We start from the raw sequence: 24,037 nt of genomic DNA, 5'->3' as shown, positions 1-24,037 counted from the left end.
ATACAAGTGTGATTGTCTGGGAGTCACAGGAATATTGGTAAATTTCATGGGAAGTTTTGCTTAATTGTAACTTTCACCAAACTTGTTTCACAGTAAACATCTCGAAGCAAACCTGGCAGAATTAGGGTAAATGATAAGAAAATATTACTCATTAAAAAGATTAAAATTTTAATTGTAAAAAACTGCTTTAACATACCTCTCCCCCTCCCTCCCTCTCTCTCTCTCTCTCTCTCTCTCTCTCTCTCTCCCTCTCTCGGGTTTTTTCTTTCCCAAAGAAAGAAAATATAATAAAATATAAAATATCCAATGATAATTTTTAAACTGCTCCAAAGGGTCAGAATTTAAGGTGGAAACACTGAATTTCAAGTGTAAGGGATCCTAAAAATGAGGACATCCATGGTTTTTACTCATAAACTTCATTCTCTTCAGGTGTGACCCCTATCAGCCTAGGATCCCTTCAAGGTAAATGGGTGGTCAGGGACACCCTCCCAGAGACTCTCAGTGAAGGTGACAACACAAAGAGAGCGTGTCAACAGTCAGAGAGCATTTGATGTAGTGAAATGAGTGTTGGGCAGAATCAAGAGACCCAGGTTCTAACCCTGGTTTCTTAGCACCAACGAATTGTATTACATAAAGGAAAACATAAATTTTTAAATTTTATTAAGTTTTTCATTTTAATCTCAGTGTAGTTAGCTTACAGTGTTATAGTAGTTTTATTAGATGTATAGTATAGTGATTCAACAGTTCCATATATTACTCAGTGCTCATCACAAGTGCACTCCTAATCCCCTCCACCTATTCCCCCATCCTCCTACTCCTGTCCCCTCTGGTAACCACCAGTTTGTTCTCTACAGTTAAGAGTCTTGTTTCTTGGTTTGTCTCTCTCTCTCTCTCTTTTTTTTTTTCTTTATTAACTTGTCTTGGGGAAACATAATTTTCAAACTTCGGTTTCCTTCTCTGTGAAATGTCCTGACTGCCTCTCACAACTCTAATAATTATTACATTTGATTACATTGACATGTGTAAGTGAGGTTGAAAACTGCAAACATGATGTGGAAATGCAAGTATGAATAGCAGGAGAGATTAGACAAGAAAATGATGTCTTATTTAAAGGAGCAAAAGGCCTTGAATGTGATGAATCATTAGAACAAACTTTTGAGAAATGATACTTAACACAGATTAGAGATAGTGGTGTAGGTGTAAGTATAGGTTTCCATGGTGATAAACACACCTACAGTTAAGGTAGGTGTCATGATAGAAAGACCGGAGGCTACAACGGTGGGCTTTTCCCATGTGAAAAGGATACCATCTGGAACCTCAGTTCCCAGGATACAGCATCAACAAGCTGCTGATTTGAAAATCAAAATCAATACAGAGTTGGTCCAGCCAGAGATTACAGCAAATATTATCCAGTAATTAAAGAATGGATGAGTCAAGCAAGAAACCTATACTCCTCAACCTTTCTTATAGGTGATAGTTTTGTGGGATTTTTAAAATAAAAAATAATGCATTGCAACATATTCAAAATCTTGCTTTCTATTTTTTAGGTAACTGGTCCTAGGGATTAAAATCCCAGAACTTTTTTTAAATGAGCAAAGACATAATGGTTATTGATTACATTAATTTGTCATTAAAAGCAAAAGCAGTCTTCAGTTCAAAAGGGGGTTATGTTCCAAGAGGTTTCTTAATACATTTTTCTATTTGACTAACTAACACATTTCATACTTGCCATATGCCAAGAATTACTCCTGGTTCTTTACAACTATACCTTGTTCAATCTTCATGGTAACTCTATGAAGTAGAAGCCGATGTCTTCATTTTATACCTGGGAAAACCAGTGTGCAAAGATGTTAAGTAATTTTCTCAACATCACACAGCTGATAAACAGCCAGATAGTAACTGGGGCACTAGAAGTACAAAAAAAATGTGGCTCAAGGATTCTTTCGCAGCATGCCATGCTGACTGTTTTTGTTTTTTAAAGATTTTATTTATTTGAGAGAGAGAGAGCACAAGCAAGGGAAGCGGCAGAGGGAGAAGCAGACTCCCCACTGAGCAGGGAGCCCAATGTGGGGCTCGATCCCAGTACCCTGGGATCATGACTCGAGCCGAAGGCAGACGCTTAAGCGGCTGAGCCACCCAGGCGCCCCCATGCTGACCATTTGGAACTTGAATACATTTTCCTACGGAAATAAGGTCATAAATAGTTATAAATTCCACCATAGCCAGTTTTAACCGCATGTAGCTGAGCTTAAATTCTGTAGATCAATCAAAACATATCCCTGTTTCCCAGCCAATATCAGTCAAAGAATAAGGGCTCGATAAAAGTTTGTTGGATTCTATATAGAACAGATACCCCTACTTACAACACTAGTGCTCTAGGACAACTTGAAGGCCCAACAGCCGGAACATGGATGTTCTCCTTTCCAGCATCTCCTACATCGGTCTGAACAGTTGGTGATGAAAAGGAATTTGGGCGATTGGACCTTATGGAAGTAGCACAGGTCTTTGGATGCAGAGGACCGATGGGATCTTGGTTTTCGCAGGAGGGGCTGCAGCACAGAACTTCAGCAGCAAAACTAGGAAAGCATCATTTCTGTCACTGGGTAGCAGGATATGGCTATAAGTCTGTGACAGAAGGTGGTATGAGCTTCTAGAACCAAGCTACATGGAAACAGGGTTTCTAACTAGGGCAACCATCTGTAAACAAGGGAAGATGATAAAACAGCCAGCAGCAACCAAGAGTCTACAACTAGGTCAACCACTGGGACAGCAAATAATCTCTATTGTTTCTCAGTAGGAAAACAAAAAAATGTAAATTATTTTTTGACACTTTCTTAACATTGTGAAAATTACATAAGAGAAGATTTGCTATGATCATATAAAATACAACAAAAATTATACACAAGTTCTCTAAGATCAGGGACTGTGACTTGTCAGTTTGATGCCCAAGATCTAGCAGAGTGGTTTCTGCAAGATGTTCAAATAATAACTGACGAAAGTTGACTTACTACTGGTATGTAAAATATAAACTAACACGATAATAAAAGAATGACAGAATAAATGACAGAAGAGAACAATAAGATAATAATAGGATGATAAGTTATAGAATTATAAAAAGAAAATAATAGAATAAATAGAATAATTGGTAAATGAATATAATAATAAATTGAATAATAAATAATAGAATCATAAGTGAATACAAGTATCCCTCACTTTTCAAAAATTCACGGTTATACCACCTCACTTTTATGAAAGACATATATTTGGTTTTGGGGGAGTTTTCTTGTTTTGTTTTGTTTTTAAAGATTTTATTTATTTGACAGAGAAAGACACCACGAGAGAGGGAACACAAGCAGGGGGAGTGGGGGAGGGAGAAGCAGGCCCCCTGTGGAGCTCCATCCCAGGACCCTGGGATCATGACCTGAGCCAAAGGCAGACGCTTAATGACTGAGCCACCCAGGCACCGCGAAAGACATATATTTGTACCTGATTTTGCTAACCGAAAGAAATCCAAAGAGGATTTCGCTTTTACAAAAGCATGAAGGGAAAGAGAGATCTGTATCAAAAAATATATATATATACAGTGAGAAGCACAAAATTAAAAAAAAATTTTTTTAAACCTTAATAAAACATGGACAAAATCCATTCCAACCCCCAGGGGACTCTGCAGCAGCCAGCCAAGGGGCTCCAGATTTGGACAACACGATTTCAATCTTGTCCTAGCTGCAGTTTGGCGCCACCTGCTGGCAGCTGTCTTCTCTGTCCAAAATTAAGAGAGGATTCTGGGACCAGCCAACTTCCAACAAAGCGGTAGTTCCAGGAATCCACAGCCTGTTTAACTGGCCTGACTCATCCTCAGCCTCCTATTCCCCAAACTCCCCTTCCCTAAACACTGCCCCCAATCCTCCCTGTCTACCTGCCACATCTCCCCATCTCACCCAAGAAGATAAGAACTTTAGCCCACCTTCTTGGAGGCTGGATGCAGAAGCGGCACCAACAGCCAATCACTTTATGTCTAAATTTCCAGCAATGCCACAAGGTACCACGGGTTTTCACTGTCCTTGTCATATATGACATATATGACTGATGTCCCCAGTATATAAACTCATGAACAGATCCATAAATAAAAGATAACCATCGTGCTAAGAAATGGATACATGATACCCATAAGCAATTCATAAACTATGAATGGCCAACAAACATTACAAAGTGACCCATGCCCAACATCTCTCGTATTCAAAGAAAGACATCAAAACGGGTCTGTTTTGTTTAATGATAATACCCATTTTTACAAAGGTGTAGGGAAAGGCACCGCTAGACGGAGTGGAAATTAGCAACAATTCAGCAACAGGTATCAAAAGCCCTTCAGAAAAGAGTATGTTCTTAGAACCTGCAGTTCCATTCCTAGGACAGTTATTTAATATATGCCCATCCTTCTAGCAATGTCTTATCATACTGAAAAACCAGACATGATAAAATATCCCACAACAAAGAATCAATAGACTTGTTACCAAACACACATCAAGGTCCATTGAAGGAGTGTCATGCAGCCAATAAGAATGTTCGAGTTGGTCTACTGGCCTGAAAAGATGTCAGTCATCTCTTAAGAAAAATGAAAAATAGAGTTCCAAGACAATAAATACAGTATCATCTACTTTTGTAAGAAAATAATTATTCACAAATTACATACATGCTTATTAAAAAACTGGAAGAATGTACATCAAAATGTGAACAGTGGCTGTTTGTGGGTAGTGAAAATGTGAGTGATCTTTATTTTCTGCTACATGTTTATATGCATTTTCCAATTTTTCTGAAAAAAACATGTACTACTTGTACAATTTTAAAATCTTTTTTTTTTTTTAAGATTTTATTTATTTATTTGACAGAGAGAGACACAACGAGAGAGGGAACACAAGCAGGGGGAGTGGGAGAGGGAGAAGCAGGCTCCCCGCAGAGCAGGGAGCCCGATGCGGGACTCGATCCCAGGACCCTGGGATCATGACCTGAGCCGAAGGCAGTTGCTTAACCGACTGAGCCACCCAGGTGCCCAATTTTAAAATCTTTAAAGAAAAACTGTATGTTTAAGTGTTTTTGCAATGAATATGCTCCTTTTTTATTTTATTTAATTATTCTCTTTAGAGAGATCATGCAAGCCAAGAGATGGTGGGCAGAGGGGCAGAGGAAGAGAGAGAATCTTAAGCAGGCTCCACCCCCAGCACAGAGCCCGATGCGGGACTCGATCTCATGACCTTGAGATCATGACCTGAGCCAAAATCAAGAGTCAGATGTTTAACCAACTGAACCACCCAGGTGCCCCTCCTTTTTTTAATTTTAAGGAAAAATAAAAGAATAGCTAAGTGGTAAGTAAGTGGTAGAAACTATTAGAACAAAAGAAGGAAGAAGCATGTGGGGAGATGGGGAAGCTGGTAAATTAGGAGTTGGTAAGGAGGGGCAAGAAAAGTGTTCAAGAAGAGGCAGGCCTTGAAAGGTAGTAAAATTTGGAAACACAGGAGCGCCTGGGTGGCTCAGTCGGTGAAGCATCTGCCTTCGGCTCAGGTCATGATCTCAGGGTTCTGGGATCAAGCCCCACATCAGGCTCTCTGCTCAGCGGGGAGCCTCCTTTTCCCTCTCCCTCTGCTGCTCCCTCTGTTTGTGCGCTCTCTCTCTCTCTGTCAAACAAATAAATAAAATCTTTAAAAAAATTTTTGGATACACAGAGAGAAGAAAATAGGGCATAGTCTAGGTCCTTGGCTCTAGGACTAATCACGTCAAAGTGCTTCTAGAAACAATCAGTCACCTACAGTGAATAAGTCACTGGCTAGTACATAAACATTAGCCCTTTTTAGAAATATGTGTGTCTCTCTATAGCCTGGACTTACTTTGGAAGGAACACAGGCTTACTTAGCACCCTTCAACCAACGTTCCCTGGGCACCCAGTTCCTCTGTCTTCCTCCAGGGTACAGACACCAGAGAAGAACAATTATTTTCTGGGACCTGCTCCTCATTCAATATAGGTCCCATATCAGAGCAAAACTCCATTTTTTTCCCCTCCCTGGAAAGATCTGGCTTCATAACCTGTGTTCCTGCAAACCCACTGTGTGGGTTCCCTCCATGTTCCCACCCTGTGACCACCTGGGCCCTAACACCACAGCCAACCCTCCCAAGCCTGGCTCAAAACTGTGAGCTATCTACTCAGACTTGCCTTATTCCATGAGCCTTTCTCATTCCAGGCCACAGCTCTGCCCCGGTTTCCAGACATCCCTGCTTTCCTGGGGTGAGCCCTGTGCCCCCTTTCCCCCAGCATGCCTCGGGGCCAGTACAGATAGGCTGTCTGCCTGAGCCTGCGCCAGTCCCTGTCCCCGGAATGAGCCTTGAAGGGACTGGTCTCATGGGCACTGAGATCACTCACAGAGTAGTAATAATTTGGCTAAGTACTAAAAAGTTCTCCAAGTGTGTTGCCATTGATTAGTATATGGTATTCTCTTCTAATTATTTTAATCTTTTCTGTACTACAGTTGTGTTTCCGATCTCGTTTCCAATCTTGTGTATTTCAAATCCTTCTCTCTTTGCTTTAACCAGGCTCACAAAGAGGTTGGTCTATTTTGACCAAGAGCTCACAGTAGCCCATTTCTTACCCTCCGCTTTGTCTTGACCAAACTCTAGTTAGGCTTCTCTCTTCCCCAGTTTTGTGTAGGAAAGAGAGAAGCCAACTAGAATCGGTCGATAGATTGGAGAACAGTGCCTTGGAAGAATTCCTCCTCAGCATTCTCTTCCTCAGTCAGCTGCCTTTATCAGGCCTTCCCTCAGGGGCCAGTTAAGGAGGGCCTCTAATTCAGATGAATTAAGTCTACTCTATCCTCTAATTTGGCACAATTTCTACCAAATAAGCAGTACTCTCGAGCCACTTCTCAAGTACAAGTGCTGAACTTTTGCAGCCTACACATTAGTAACAAAAATCCCTCCTCATTTGTAATATAAAACATTTCCTAAATCTGACCAAGAAGTAATTGACTAAACCAAATCGCTAAATATGAGCGTTTGAAGGTAACTTGAAAATTATATAGTCCAGTAGAACCGTTTTACAGATGGGGGAAACTGTGGCCTCATCTAGAGACAGCCAAAGAACTAGAATTTGAGAACAATTCTTATAAAATTTTGCTACAGTCCTAGTGGAAAGAAAGAGGTCAGGGGACATGAACAGGTGGAGATTTCTCCTGAGCCCATGAGATCAAATATCATCCATTCCTTTGCTATGAAACAATTGTTTTACCACTGGGATTCCTTAACTGGAGATGTGCAGCCTTCCAGAGATCAGAAGGCCAAAGGAGACTGAGGACAGAGAGACAGAGAGGAGAATGCCCAGCGGGTGGACTTCACTGTGGCGAGAGACACGGGAGACAGGGCCTTGCTGCTTATGTTACACTCTGGGTTATATATGTCTGTGGGTTCTCTGAATAGAAAGATATTGTCTCTCTGGCATGAAGAAAGGTCCAAAGGACCTTTCAAGCAAAAATAATCAATAAACTCTGCCTTATTTCAATCTGTATTGGCTCTGGACCCTGGAGGACAGAAGTCCCTCAGCCCCTACAGAGTCACTTGCCCATTCTTTTAACTCTCCATCTACTGACTCAATGATCTTCAGGAAAACTAGAAAATTGAGCTGTTTGAAGAGATTCTAGAGCATTCAATCTCAGCAAGTACTAAACTGAGTCATTTTCTCCCCAGATCAAAACGTGGCAACATGGTGTCACCAAACAAGCTGGTGGAGAAGGCGGAGCCCGGACATCGGGGGTTCACTCTGTTTCTTTTAAAGGATCTTATATTGAACAACTCCTGGATGCCTGGCACTGAAGCTGGCATCTCTGAACATTGTTTCACTGGAAACTCACCAGATTCTTGAAGCTTTCATTTTACAAATGAAAGAAATGGCAAGAATTAATCTGTGAGCTTTGGCAAGTCATTATTTCAAATAAAGAAAATGAGTATTAAATTTGGAGGATGTCTTAAAACAATGGGGACCAGTGTTTACTAAAGAATTCTAACACTTGAGGCAAGAACAGAATTGTATTTATGTATGCGATTAAAACCCTTCAATCCGCTAAACACCAATGTTCTAGAGTTTGCAAATCATAGAATTAAGAGAAGTCTGTTTGATAGGTTTACCCATTTAAAAGGAAATGCCCATAGAGCCATAGAAAGAACGTATTAAAAATGCATGTAAGGGAATACTAATGAATAGAAGAAAGTCCTGTGGGTTTATGTCTACATTTATTTATACACTGCCTCATTAAGCAAGGAATTTGAGGTAGTAATGGTCGTTTTATTTATAAAATGCCCTTCCCAGCAGTCCTCTCTAAATAGAGCATCAGAGAAGTATCTTAGAACTTAATTTTGAATCTCAATTTTAAAAACAAAGAAGAAATAGATGTCAGCATTAAAAATTATATCAAGGAACCATGAGAGACGATGGACTCTGAAAAACAAACTGGGTTCCAGAGGGGAGGGGGGGTGGGAGGATGGATTAGCCTGGTGATGAGTATTAAAGAGGGCACGTTCTGCATGGAGCACTGGGTGTTATGCACAAACAATGAATCATGGAACACTACATCTAAAACTAATGATGTAATGTATGGTGATTAACATAACAATAAAAAATTTAAAAAAAATTATATCAAGAAGAAAGCTTAAAAATAAAAAAAAAATAGGACACAAAATGGAATACCTCAGTCATCACAAGCTTCTTCAGTGGACACCCAAACATCCAGATATCGCCAAAGAGAAGGTGAGTAAAGCTGCCAAAATGAAAAAGATACAACTCACATGACCACTAAAAACACAAGTCCCAAGCAAAATTCGGAGGCCAAAGATCCTGCTGAACGTTGTTTTTTTCTCATTCTTTCCACATAAAGCTCTTTCTACCTAGGCTCTGAAATGTCTCCGTTTCATTAGTTTTCTTTCATTTAGCTATTGTCCCTTTCTTTAAACCTTCTTTTAGCCAAATGCCAGCCTTTATGAACGTGGAAAGATTACATTTCATATGTTTAAAAGGGAAGAAAAGCCCAGTGATTGTTTCTCATTTCCAACATTTGCCATCATATCATTAATCTTGGTATGGTGCTTGGGCTTCCCTGGTTTCCTAGCTCTGGGGAGGGGTGAGGCAAGATGACCAACATACCTTAACGGCTGGTGCATTTTTTACCTACCTTAAAAGGGTGTGATGAGAATTACTCCCAGCTTAACAATTTAAAGTGTTTGGGGCGCCTGGGTGGCTCAGTCGTTAAGCGTCTGCTTTCAGCTCAGGTCATGATCCCAGGGTCCTGGGATCGAGCCCCGCATCGGGCTCCCTGCTTAGTGGGAAGTCTGCTTCTCCCTCTCCCACTCCCCCTGCTTATGTTCCCTCTCTCACTGTGTCTCTCTCTGTCAAATAAATAAATAAAATCTTAAAAAAAAAAAAAAAGTGTTTGAAGCACCTTGTCCACCTTGGAGAGATGGCACCCTCCATAGAAGAACAGTAACACACCACTACTGTGAAAACAGGGCAGGCAAACATAAAAGCTAAATCCTGAAGAGCCACACAGCAAAGGGAATTATCACCTATTTAATAGTGTGTCCCAATCAAAGACAGTCCACGGAGAAATTAACAGAAGGTATAACGCTGGATAACAGAAGATCGATGATAAAGATTAAAGCACACACATAGTTTAACAGAGACTGCCAAGATAAAAACAGTTTTAAATAAGCAAAAGTCAGCTACTTGAGCATAAAGCTGAGGCCAAGAAAGATTTTAGAAACATCTACACTTTTTTTTTTTTTAAAAGACACTTTTTTAAAATTGTGGTAAAGCAAACATAACATAAAATTTACCATCTTCACATTTGTGTCTGTTCAGTAGTGTTAAGTACATTCATATTATTGTGCAAACAACCTCCAGAAACTCTTTTCATCTTGCAAAACTGAAACTCTACATCCATTAAACAACTCCCCATTTCCCCTCCACCCAGCCACTGGCAGCTACCATTCTGTTTGCTGTCTCTGAAATTGACTAGGCTAGGTACTTCATGTAAGGGGAGTCTACTTAACAGGAGTTGTCTTAACAAAAAACAAAACAAAACTTTTAAACCAGAGAAACTACCAGCAGAGGCAAACGGAAATAATCTAAAGTACAAAGGGACAGAAAAACAGGAAGCAGAAAGTGAACTGGGGAGGATTCTAGATTTTAGTATCTATAAAATGATCCCAATCATAACATTAGTTATGGGAAGTGGATACATATCTTTTCTAAATATCTTTTCAACAAAAACAGAGAAAACATGAGCAGAAAGTAGACTGGGTGGGGGGGACTCCACATTTTAGTACCTGCACAATGACTCCAGGCATAACATTGGTTAGCAGGAATGGATTCAGATCCCCTTCTACAGATATCTTTAAAACAAAGATGAAATCAGCATCATCTTAGTTTCTTAAGATTTGACTCCAAAAAAGGAAGTTGGTGTCACCATCTCAGCCTTAGTCAGAATGAAAAGCATGTTTGTACCATCACACCAGTGACAATTAACCCCTATCTAAAAATGTTTCCAATCTTTCCCGGACATTCTCTGCTCAAATAAACATGTTGCTGAGATCTAATAGTACACACAGAGAAGACTATTATATTTAATTTTTTCTTCTTAACAGTGAAAATACCTGATCTGATCTCAGAATACAAAGAAAACTTCAACACAAACGTACCCCTAGAAATACGCTGATTGAAATAATCATAGAGGACAAGTAAGTAAATCTAAAACTAATGCTGACGCTAAAGCTAACTTCAACTTTAAGAGGATAATATGAACAAAAGTTATGAGTTTGATGGGAAATTTCCATTCTCATCATATTAAGTATTTTAATTGCATTTGCTAATCTGGGGATGTGTTCTTCAATTGGGAAATCATGAAGCAAAATGAATAGAATTACTCTTTCAGGAAAGAATTATAAGTCATCGAAACCTCTGAAAGATTAAAACTGTAATTCTGGAAAAAAAAAAAAAAAGTTTTTGCTTTGCTCCACCTTATTTTTTTCTGGAGATAGTAAATGCCCGGAGGCTCTGACCTAGCTTCAGAAAAAGAGCCAGTAGAGTGGGTTCACGAAAAAGAAATTATCCAATTGCAGATTAGCAAAACTATAAGAGGGATTAAGAAGTGACACAGAAAAGGAACACCCTGAAAGTGTGTATATAAGGGCCAAAAAGGCAGCTTGCAAATCCATGCTTCACTGGCACCTCTCCTCTTCACCTGGACAAGCTACACATTTGCGGGAGCATCATGTCTTGCTCGTCTCGTGTCTCCTCTTCCAGGGCTGGAAGCAGTGGCTTGATCAGGGTGTCTGCTGGTGGAAGCAGCTTCAGCAGTGGAAGCAGATGTGGTCTGGGGGGTGGCTCTACCCAGGGCTTCCGAGGAGGAACCGGCAGCTGTGGCCTGAGTGGGGGATCAAGCAGTGGATTTGGAGGCAGCTTTGGAGGAGGTTTTGGTAGCTGCTCAGTAGGGGGTGGTTTGGGAGGAACTCCAGGCTCTGGGGCTGGTTTTGGTGGAGGTTCTGGCTTTGGTGGGGGTTCTGGCTTTGGTGGGGGTTCTGGCTTTGGTGGGGGCTCTGGAATTGGTGCTAGTGGAGGCTTCTACAGCTATGGGGGTGGGATGGGGGGTGGGATGGGAGGTGGTGCTGGCGATGGCCGGCTTTTCTCTGGAGGTGAAAAGCAAACCATGCAGAACCTCAATGACCGCCTGGCCAGTTACCTAGACAAGGTCAGAGCCCTGGAGGAGGCCAACACTGATCTGGAGAATAAAATCAGGGAGTGGTATGAGAAATTTGGGCCTGGGTCTGGAGATGGTGGATCTGGAAAAGATTATAGCAAATACTATCCAGTAATTGAAGATCTCCAGAACCAGGTGAGACACTATCCACTACTGAGTTTCTATTATTTCTGTATCTTTTGCTCTTATTCAGATCATATACCGTAATGAAGATTTCAAGTCAAGGAATTATTTAGAGACATATTTGCTTGTTGTATATGTAAAATGGGACTTGGTGTGTTTTAACTATGACAGTATTGTATATGACATCCAACCACACTAATTATCTGTTTGCATCTCAAATTTGAGTATTTCTACATAAGAGCAAAATTTATATCATGTGCGAGGCAGCTAATGAACATGTACATATAAGAATGGTGGCAATGAGTCAACACTAGCTTAATCTGATATTTTCATGATTAATTCTGGCAGGTTGACATATTTTCGTGTCTTGCTAGATTTAAATCATCTTTACAAACTGTTTTTCTTCCTAGAAAATCTGGGTGCAAATATTGTAGGAGCATGCGGCAGAATCTGAAATGTTTAGCCGCTGCTGTATGGGAAGTATTTTTTTAAGGACTTTTTAGAAGTAAAATTCATTTTCTGTACTATTTTCTGAAAGAACTTACAGAATAACTGATTCTCCAAAGCAAGAGAAATAAGCAGAGGGCTGTGCTCTGTCAAACAACATTCCATGCCTATTCCAGTAAATGTGCAAACTGTTCCTTTTTGCAGAAAGATGTAGTCCAACTACACCAGATTATCAATAAAGATGTCATTACTAAGCAAGTTTTCAAATTTAAATTTACCTTTAAAAGCCAACTCCAAGGACATCCATCTACCCTCACAGGTGGGCATGCGGACACAGGTAGAAAGCATCCATGATGCATTCACTATTATTGCCTTTTCTAGATCATCACTGCCACTATTGAAAATGCTGGGATCGTTTTGCAGATCGACAATGCCAGATTGGCTGCTGATGACTTCAGACTGAAGTAAGAAAAGCGAAGACTTGCAAACAAATGTTGTGGGAAAAATAAAATGCAATCTGTCTGTTTCATTTAGTCTAAATTTAAAGAACTATCTTTTAGGGGATCAAGACCTAAATTTACAAACATTCCAAGAGTAAATTTTAAAAACCATCACTCCACTCCAATAAGAAAACAAAAAAAAAAAAAAAAAAAAAAAAAGAGGCAAATTAAGGATGAAATGTTTGTTCTAAAAAAAATTAGCTGTCAACAGAATTAATATTCGGTTCATAATTTTCTTTCCAGGGGAAAAATTCCTAAGAGAAAACTTAGTAGCCTTCGTTTATCAAATAGCTCAGAAGGGGGTGCCTGGCTGGCTCAGAGAGGCATGGGGTTCTTGATCTCAGCTGGGGTCGTGAGTTCAAGCCCAGCGTTAGGTGTAGAGATTACAAAAATAAGTAAGTAAGCAAACAAACAGCTCAGACAAAAAATCTTTTTCTTGAATATGGAAGAATGGATGGACTCTGAAATGCTCTATCCTGTCCTCCTGCTGTCCTTTCCAGGTATGAGAATGAGCTGTATCTCCGGCAGGCCGTGGAGGCCGACATCAATGGCCTGCGGAAAGTTCTGGATGACCTAACCATTACACGCTCTGACCTGGAGATGCAGATTGAGAGCCTCACTGAGGAGCTGGTCTACCTGAAGAAGAACCACGAGGAGGTAGGAACACGTTCCACATTATTAAATGACTCTGGCCTACCTATTTTCCCCCACATCCGTTCTGTAAAAATAAAATAAGTTCTATCTAAATGGATTTCCAACTCCTATGATCAAGGAAAAAAGTAGTCATGGGCGCCTGGGTGGCTCAGTCGTTAAGCATCTGCCTTCGGCTCAGGTCATGATCCCGGAGTCCTGGGATCGAGCCCCACATCGGGCTCCATGCTCCGCAGGAAGCCTGCTTCTCCCTCTCTCACTCCCACTGCTTGTGTTCCCTCTCTCGCTGTGTCTGTCTCTGTCAAATAAATAAATAAAATCTTTAAAAAAAAAAAAAAAGTAGTCATGAGCAAATTATTTCTCAATTTAGTGGGAAGCGAGGGTAGCCTTTAGTGTCCTAGTTTCAATTTTTTGTTGGCTACGCACATTTTAAGAAGTCTTTGGTTTTCTGTTGTTATCACTGTTGTCCTTTTCTCTCCACGCTAGGAAATGAAGAGTATGCAAGGAAGCTCCGGAGGGGACGTGACCGTGGAAATGAATGCTGCTCCAGGAACTGACCTGACCAAGTCACTGAACGACATGAGGGCACAGTATGAAGAGCTGGCTGAGCACAATCGCCGCGAGGCCGAGGAGCAGTTCAACAAACAGGTAGATTATCACTGCTGGATGCCTGAGCCGGCAGTCACACACAGGCCACCTCCTCTCATTTCTTCAGCCTGCAGCGATGGCATTTTCTTTTTCTCTAGAGTGCATCACTGCAAGCACAAATTTTTACGGACGCGGGGGCAGCCACTTCTGCCAAGAATGAGGTAACAGAACTGAAACGCACTCTGCAAGCCCTGGAAATTGAGCTCCAGTCCCAAATGGCCACGGTAAGTGCAAAGAGGTTTGCAACATCTCCAACAGGGAGTTAAGCGATCCCATTTTCTTTCTTTGCCAAGATGTTCCACTTGGCACATAACGAAAGCAGCATTAGGAGAACTCGCTTGTGGCTGTAGAAAGCCCAAGACATTCCAGTTAAAGATAATGTACTTCCATAGAAGATTTAGCTTAAAGAAAAACAGTCATGTCAACAAAAATTAAGGAAACAGTGATAGAACAACATAGGTTGTAACTTGAAGGTGTACTTCTCTGAGCACCTTATAAAAAAACGAATTTTTCATCATGGAGTTTTGATTTGCTTTTTCTCTTAGAAAAGCTCCCTGGAAGGAACCCTGGCTGACACAGAAGCTGGCTACATGGCTCAGCTGTCAGAAATCCAGATGCAGATCAGCAGCCTGGAGGAGCAGATCTGCCAGATCCGGGGCGAGACCAAATGCCAGAAGGCAGAATATGAGCAACTGCTGGACATCAAGACCCGCCTAGAGATGGAGATTGAGACCTACCGCCGCCTGCTCAATGGAGGGGGAGGGTAAGTGAAAGTCATGAGCCCAATCAGTGCATTCCTTGGTGTACTTATGTTATGAAACCAAGAAGGGGTCTGGGGGCTGGACTTGGTTTACAAAGTCACAGTGGGGCACCTGCGTGGCTCAGTTGGTTAAGCGTCCAACTCTTGATCTCAGTTCAGTTCTTGATCTCAGGGTCGTGAATTTAAGCCCTGTGTTGGGCTCCATGCCCAACTTAAAATAATAATAATAATAATAATAATAATAATAATAATAATAATAATAAAAAGTCACAGAGACACAGTCCAATCAGAAGACATTTACCTTCATCAGGGAGAGCCCCCTGCATGAAGGGTTTCTCCCACCTTTGCAAACTACAAAGGAAAACAATTCTTTTTTCCTCTAGTGGTTCTGGTTTTGGAGGATCTGATTTTAGAAACTCAGGATCCAGAAATACAGGACCCAGAAACATGGGATCTAGGGATTTGTCCGTATCTGGTGACTCAAGATCTGGAAACTGTTCTGGCCAAGGAAGAGGTAACATTTTTTAATGTTCATGATCATTTTATAATTTAAAAGTAAAGGCATGCTTCATTTGTCTTATAAAAAGTATATACTATAGTTTACAAAATCTTAACCCAGAGAGAACTTACTTAAAGAATGCACCTGAATGTCTCTTGATCTGGGTTTCTGTGATCGTTTCCAGACTGACATTGTGATTCTGTGATTTTCAGAACCAAACAAGACCAGAGTGACTAAGACCATCGTGGAGGAGGTGGTGGACGGCAAAGTCATCTCATCTCAAGTCAGCAATGTGTCCGAGGTGAAAGTTAAATAAGCAATTTCCAGATCAGCAAGAATGTCTTTTAGAGAAAAACCGGAAGGACACAAATGAATAAATCATGTCAATCTCACCATTTTTCTGGATAACTTCAGGCAAAGTTTCCATCCAGAAATAGATGACCAAGCAATTTTTCTGAATCCTCTTTTTTTTCTTATTAGAACCTTCCTGAAAAAGTTGAAATGACAATTTTGCTCTAATTGTTTTCATGCTTCAATAAACTTACTTTTGCAAGTTAACTAAATGCTTCCTGAAATTTTTAAAGAAATTCAATATTTTACCTAGAAATAAAGCTATCAGTCACGATCTCGCTTCATTGTTATGTTACTAATATTAATTCATTATTTATATAATACCCTCTTCATAAAAATCAAGATTGTAGCCATGTGGTATGTGGGCATTTCTAGCAACATCTCACTGGAACTTAGTGATAGCTGAAATTAGACCTTAGCATCCCTCAAAAAAGTCGTGGGAAATAAGATGGGATATGTGATAGGGTGCCAGATTTCTGAAAACCTTGAAAGCCCCAAAGAGGAAAGATCTCAGATACTTCTACCCTTAAAAAATCTAGCCACATCTCTAAGCCAAAAATTGTCACTTAGCCAAGTTGGTGTTTCCTTTTCCCACTCTCCATTGCTGAAGTTCTTACCCCTGAATCGGCCACATGGCTCCATCTTGTCTTGCTTGGGATAACGAAGCCCATTAAAGTAGGGCAGGAGGTGGTACAGAGTCAGTCCCAGGAAGAACCAGACACAGGACAAAGCCAAGCTGGGTAAGGCCTTTCCCACTCAAGGAATTTAATAGGGCCAGATCACAAATTAGAGAATCAACCCCACAAGCCAGTCCTCGAGAAAAGAACTTGAGACTTGGCACAGAAAGGCAAATTTAAAATTACAAAGGATAAACCTGAACATAATTTATGCAAATCGTACCTTCAAATATAAAATCAGTAAGAGCTGTATGAGCGTATCAAACTTTAATAATCAAAACAACCCAGAAAATGTGGTTTTTCATTTGCTAGGCATTTTGAATAAAACCTAAAAATGAACCTGCAGGCACACTGAGACTTCGGCTTAAATAGATAACCACAGAACAAAGTTAATAGCTAAGCACAAAACCACTACTCAAAAACAGCAATGTTGTCTTAAATCAAACATATGTTTCCCATCAAGCCATTACAGTAAATTAAACCTTGGATATTTGTCCTGTACTGAGAAGTTTAGAAATATGAACCAGCTGACCTAGGCTGGATTAATGGTGGGAGGACACAAATGGAAACCAGTTGTGTGCAGGCTCCAGCCCCTTGGGTCATCATGGCCACACTGGGGAAGCCTCTCTCCGTGAGTCTTCCCAGATGTAGTCTTCTAGTCCTGTACCACCTGGTACCTACATTGATGGCTGGTATTATCCTCATGTCAGAGCAACAATATGCAGCTACTCTGAAAATCATCTTTAGGCAAAAACCCTCATTCTTTGTTTCCTTGGCATGTGTTAAGATGCTGCATTTGTACTAAATGATCATTTATAGAAAAGGCCAGAACATACTAAGATGCAGTAGGGTATGTTTCGAGCATTTCAATTTTAAAAGTGAAATTACTGAACCATTTTAGACCATGAAGTTTAGAGTACTGAATAAAATGTTAAGGATAGGGTGTTTGCACATTATGACCTGCTCTAAAATCACTTCAAAACCACATGACATAAAACTGCATATGTTTTATTCTGGAACTCTAAAGTTCAGCAATCCATCAACTTTTAAATGAGAGTGGACTTACTCAAGAGGAGGAAGAGCCAGTGCCCACTTGCATAAGGATTTTCATCTGTTGACTTTTGATCCAGAGATTCATATAGTTGTTGTCATTCTGACCTCAAGGGACAATGGACAAGAATGGACATGGTATCCATCCTCACAAAGATTAGAAGCAAGAAACAAGGTTTGTAGTAGGCAGAGAAGAAGAAACAGCCAAAGGATTTGAGACTCTATGGAAAGTAGCCTAAACTTGCTTAATGACTTCATGGAATTAGATGCTGTTCAAAAGACCTTCAAGAGAAGACGAAGTGATGAATATAAATCACCCAGAATGTAGCTCGAGTAATATTTTCCAAATAACCTCCTCAATTAACAAAATACTACTGCATGTAATACACTTTAAAAATTTATCAGTGGCTCGGGGGCGCCTGGGTGGCTCAGTTGGTTGAGCGACTGCCTTCGGCTCAGGTCATGATCCTGGAGTCCCTGGATCGAGTCCCGCATCGGGCTCCCTGCTTGGCGGGGAGTCTGCTTCACCCTCTGACCCTCCCCTCTCTCATGTGGTTTCTCTCTCTCTCTCAAATAAATAAATAAAATCTTTAAAAAATAAATAAATAAATAAATAAAAAATAAAATAAAATAAAAATTTATCAGTGGCTCAAATGGGACACTTGAAAAATATTGGTCAAGCCCTTTTAAAAATAATTTACTCATTTGTAATATCAATGGCAATATGAAATGGTAAGGTGGAAAGGAGCAAACACTGAGATAACACTTCAATCAATTGTTTTTATATTAGCATTTAAATGGCATAGAGAGGACAAGCCCAGAATGTATCACTGATCTATCATGTATAAAGTACATGGATTCCTGGGGAGTGGGGGGGAGGGTGTGTTTATTTCATTAACCAAATCACAAGGAACATGAAAGGATACAGGAGCTCATTAAAACTGCACTAGGACTGCATCACACGGCCCCAGCTTGCTTCTTACTGACACTGTAGAGCTAGGGAGTGTTTCACAACATCCCAACCTCTGTCAATTCATTCAAAACCCTAACCTTAGAAACATGCACTGCCTTTAGCTTTACTCATTGCTTGCAGCTAGCTGTAAAATAAATTACTTCAAATGATTTTATATTAGTTTTCCTAAGACCAAGAAGTCAGATTTTTTAAGTCTCCGCGATGGTTTTTAGGCAAACAATGGCTTTGTGGCACCATTTTGAGATAAGGTAACTGTGCTTTCCCCGCTGAGTGTTCCACACCCAAAAGTTTCCATGAAGATCAAATATTAATACTTGTGAGATCTATAATAACAACATAAAAATCACAATTTTTTTCCAACTTTTATATTTAAGATTTTATTTTTAAGTAATCTTTACACCCAATGTGGGACTTGAACTTACAACCTGAGATCAAGAGTCACATGCTCTACCGACTGAGCCAGCCAGGCACCCCTACAGAGTTTTATTTTATTTTATTTTATTTATCTTTTGCCCTTTTTTAACTTTATTTTATTTTACTTTAACTCAATTAATTAACATACAGTGTATCATTAGTTTCAGAGGTAGAGTTCGGTGATTCATCAGTTGTATATAACACCCAGTGCTCATTACATCATGTGCCCTCCTTAATGCCCATCACCCAGTCACCCCATCCCTCTACCCTCCTCCCCTCCAGCAACCCTCAGTTTGTTTCCTATGCTTAAGAGTCTCTTGTAGTTTGTCTCCCTGTCTGATTTAATCTTGTTTTATTTTTCCCTCCCTTCTTCTATGCTCCTCTATTTTGTTTCTTAAATTCCACATGAGTGAAATCATATGACAATTGTCTTTCTCTGTTTGACTTATTTTGCTTAGCATAATACCCTCTAGTTCCATCCATGTCATTGCAAATGGCAAGATTTCATTTTTTGATAGCTGTGTAATATTCCATTGTGTGTGTATATATATATATATATATATATATATACACCACATCTTTATCCATTCATCTGTCGATGGACATCTGGGCTCTTTCCACACTTTGGCTACTGTGGACATTACTGCTATAAACATTTGGGTGCATGTGCCCCTTCAGATCACTACATTTGTATCTTTGGGGTAAATACCCAGTAGTGCAATTGCTGGGTCATAGGGTAGCTGTATTTTCAACTTTTTGAGGAACCTCCATACTGTTTTCCAGAGTGGCTGCACCAGCTTGCACTCCCACCAACAGTGTAGGAGGGTTCCCCTTTTTCCACATCCTTGCCTACATTTATTGTTTCCTGACTTGTTAATTTTAGCCATTCTGACTAGTTTGAGGTGGTATCTCATTGAGGTTTTGATTTGGATTTCCCTGATGCCGAGCGATGTTGAGCACTTTTTCATGTGTCTGTTGGCCATTTGGATGTCTTCTTTGGAGAAGTGTCTGTTTATGTCTTCTGCCCATTTCTTGATTGGATCATTTGTTCTTTGGGTGTTGAGTTTGATGAGTTCTTTATAGATTTTGGATACCAACCCTTTATATGATAAAACATTTGCAAATATCTTCTCCCATTCTGTCGGTTGTCTTTTGGTTTTGTCGACTGTTTCCTTTGCTGTGCGAAGCTTTTTATCTTGATGAAGTCCCAATAGTTCATTGTTGCCTTTGTCTCCCTTGCCTTTGGAGATGTGTCTAGCAAGAAGTTGCTGTGGCTGAGGTCAAAGAGGTTGCTGCCTATGTCCTCTTCTAGGATTTTGATGGATTCCTGTCCACATTTAGGTCTTTCATCCATTTTGAGTTTATTTTTGTGTGTGGTGTAAGAAAAGGGTCCAGTTTCATTCTTCTCCATGTGGCTGTCCACCCTACAGAGTTTTAAAAATTTGACTGGTGGGGCGCCTGGGTGGCGCAGTCAGTTGGGCACCCAACTCTTGGTTTCAGTTAGGGTTGTGTTCTCAGGGTCATGAGATCGAGCCCCCCTTTGGGCTCCATGCTCACTGGGGAGTCTGCTTGAGATTCTCTCTTCTTCTCCCTCTGCTCCTCCTGCTTGTGCACTCTGTCTCTCTTGCTCTCTCAAATAAATAAATAAATAAATCTTTAAAAAGAAGAATAATAATAAATACAAAGTTGACTGGTGACTTTTATTCCAATCTCCCACGCAGAATAGAAATTCTTCCTGAAAGATTATTCTAGGCCTCCAGTCTCTGGTTAAAGGTGCCCAGAGCTCGCAAAGTTCATGACTTGGGAAGGCAGATCATTCGATTTAAGAACAGGTCTAAAGTTAGAAGTGGTTTCCTTACATGGAGCCAGATCTGTCTCCCTGTGTTAACTTCCAGCAATTTGATGCTGGTTCAGGCCATGTGTCTTTTCTTTTCTAAACAAAAATCCCGATTTCCTTAAGTCAAACAGAGAAAGACATGTATCATATGACCTCACTGATATGAGGAATTCTTAATCTCAGGAAACAAACTGAGGGTTGCTGGAGTGGGGGGTGGGGTGGGAGGGATGGGGTGACTGGGTGATGGACACTGGGGAGGGTATGTGTCCTGGTAAGCGCTGTGAATTGTGCAAGACTGTTGAATCTCAGATCTGTACCCCTGAAACAAATAATGCAATATATGTTAAGAAAGAAAAAAAGAAGAAGAAGAAGGTAGCAGGAGGGGAAGAATGAAGGGGGGGAAATCGGAGGGGGAGAAGAACCATAAGAGATGATGGACTCTGAAAAACAAACTGAGGGTTCTAGAGGGGAGGGAGGTGGGAGGATGGGTTAGCCTGGTGATGGGTATTGAGGAGGGCACGTTCTGCATGGAGCGCTGGGTGTTGTGCACAAGCGGTGAATCACGGAACACTATATCTGAAACTAATGATGTAATGTATGGGGATTAACATAACAATAAAAAATTTTTTAAAAAATCCTGATTTCTTGAGCCATGTCTTCTCTGACATTGTTTCCATACTCTTCGTTATTCTTTATTAACTGGACCACACATGTTCGATATTACAGACATATTTGCAATTAATTAGTCCTCTTAAACTATGGCACCCAGAATTAAACACAAAGATCAAGAGCACTGGGAGAATGGCCCCTGGGCTTTTGTAAATCTTTTGATATAGTCTAACTTCAGCGGCCACGGCATGTTCACAATTGCTGAGCTGGAACTTTGACAGAGAGACTTTATCCTTCACCTGATGTTCCCCCTTTCTTTTTTAACTCACGGAACTTCCTTTTATTATTCCATTTGCTTTACAAACTCTTACCAATTGGGGGTCATCATTTTACCCTGAAAGTTTTTAAAATATAGTTTTGATTCTCTCATTCAACATATTAAATATGTTTGTATCGTTTGGAAAAAATGCAACAAAGCCGAAAACACAAGCCATACCACACCAAAGCCCCCCACCTGCCAATCACAAATATCAGCTTGCCATCAATGTTTCCTCAATAAGCCATCTGAATATTTTATTTTATTCTGTGTTAAATTGTTTCAATGTTAACAAAAGTTTTAAGAAATGTTTACTTGGTGAGTAGGGTGTTTGAAGACATAGGAACAGGCTCAGAGTCCGCTTAAGTAAAACGAAGCAAAGGTCATGCGGGGAAAGAACATCAGGTGACACGGAATTTATATACCAAAAAATATCATCTTTCTAGTGTGACAGCTTTAGTTAAAGATGATAGATGATAGATAGATAGATAGATAGATAGATAGATAGATAGATAGATAGATTTATTTCACTGCCTCTGACAATACACGTAATGAAGAAGAATGTGTTTTGTAATATGGAAATCATGGGGGAGGGGCTTCCCGTTATAAAAAGGCGTCTGGAGAGAGGAAGTAGGGTATGTTATGCTTATTATCTCCAAGTTTAGGTAATCTGCTGCAATTCAAAATCTGCATACGTTGAATTTACCTGCAGAAGGAGCTAGGTGTAGCCACAGCAGAGGTTTACAAGAACCTGGAGAAACTTAAAACTGCTGTTTAATGGTTAATCAAAACATTATAGTGTATCAGTTTCTCCTTTTCTCTTTAACTTTCTTGGGGGTCCTGCACTTTCATAAAATAAGAATATACTGTTAGATATTATTAATCACTTCAAAAGCCCAAAGCAGGCTTTGAGAAAAATTTAAAACTTAAAATTTTATTTTCTTACAATTGACAAAAGCAAGAAAAAAAATAACAGAAGAATATTAAAAGGAATCTGACCATTTTCTCTTCCTACATTTTATTCTTATTTAAGACAGGATACATACGGTAAGGATCTACCACTTTCTGTTACTTCACCAGAAATCCCTAAAATTGGTTTCAGATACCTTCATCTGAAAAGATGGTATATTTATCATATAATTCCAAAGGAAAATAAATTGTTTTAAGCACAGTCATCAAAATGCATGAGGACAGAAATTCAATAAGTGAAAATACACGTTTAAGTAGGCTGATAGCCTGCAAATGTTATCTGCTTCACTTCTCCAGTGAGAGATAATAAATATCTGAAGGCATTTTCTGTGTTTTAAAATAAATAAGACACTCTATGGAGTTTAACAAACAATTAACAAAACGATAATTTAGTATTACAGATGTCACTGAAAATCTTTCAGGTGATAGTATCAGAGACGAAACACCCACTTTATCAGCTAGAAAAGGAGGTACTAACTGATAACTCCCTAACACTCTCCTGAACGTTGGGCTTTGCAGGATTGAAACCCTTCCATCCTGTCCCATTTTGCCCAAAAATCTAGTCTATGGCAATTAGATTCTGATCACAGGAAAGGAAGAATCCTAGTGGTGGGGGAAGTGGCTCAAGTGGCTCCTCAGGTGGAGCTTTTCACACCAACTTTAGGGGTGCCAGCAAGGGAGGAGGTGAGGGTGGGTTGCTCCCTGATGAGAAGGATACGATGTGAAACCCTATGACCCTGTCGCAGTCTGCCCGGACAAGATGGTGCTCTGGAGCAGGCAAGCAGTTCACTGAATATAAAATCAAAGCATGGTGTAAGAAATTTGGACCTGGGGCAATGGCCAAGAAGTAAAACAGGACTAAAGAAGTATCACCAGATAATTGAGGAACTTAAAAACAAGGTAAGAAATCTTGCTACAGCTGGACGACAGAATGACACGAAAAATGACAAAATATTAAAAGATGGAAACCATTTTACACCGTTACCTGTACTTTCCTCAATTTAACCAGATTAAGGAACTTAACAAGCAACAGAATATCCTTCTTAGCTGCATTCAATTTTTTTTTTCCTAATTTGCTTACTTTTCTATAGTTCATGTCCTGGAAGGAATTATAGAGATGTTTCAAAAATACTTAAACAAAATTAAGCTAAGTAAATTGCCTGCAGTTGCTGTATCCTCAAAAGGAGAGACAAATGCTAGAAAGATATAGACAACTATTTAATGTATTGGTCCTTAAAGAACCACATACCTATAAAACTTCTGTGAAGACCCTGACGCAGGCCTTGCTAAATACCAGTGCGCAGAAGTTCAAAATGTGAGTGCAACGCATGGTTTTTTTGTGTCCTGCTTTTCCATATATCAAATGCAACCGTTTGGTTGCACCAGCTTCACGCTCCAGACTGACAATGTAAAATGAGCAGCGGGAC

At 40.1% G+C, this 24,037-nt stretch overlaps 1 protein-coding gene across 1 annotated transcript; it reads left to right on the top strand.

Moving 5' to 3' along the window:
* Positions 1-11,300: 11,300 nt before the first annotated feature.
* Positions 11,301-16,003, top strand: KRT24 (keratin 24). The gene is made up of 8 exons (XM_036081473.2): positions 11,301-11,921; positions 12,738-12,820; positions 13,357-13,513; positions 13,994-14,155; positions 14,254-14,379; positions 14,701-14,918; positions 15,299-15,429; positions 15,627-16,003. The coding sequence occupies exons 1-8, from the start codon at positions 11,301-11,303 to the stop codon at positions 15,728-15,730; spliced, it is 1,602 nt and encodes a 533-aa protein (XP_035937366.1). The 3' UTR covers positions 15,731-16,003.
* The last annotated feature ends 8,034 nt before the right edge of the window (positions 16,004-24,037 follow it).

Source organism: Halichoerus grypus, chromosome 2, assembly GCF_964656455.1.
Source record: "Halichoerus grypus chromosome 2, mHalGry1.hap1.1, whole genome shotgun sequence".
Taxonomy (NCBI): Eukaryota; Metazoa; Chordata; class Mammalia; order Carnivora; family Phocidae; genus Halichoerus; species Halichoerus grypus.
The sequence above is the reverse complement of the archived record's forward strand: the minus strand, read 5'-3'. Positions and strand labels throughout refer to the sequence as shown.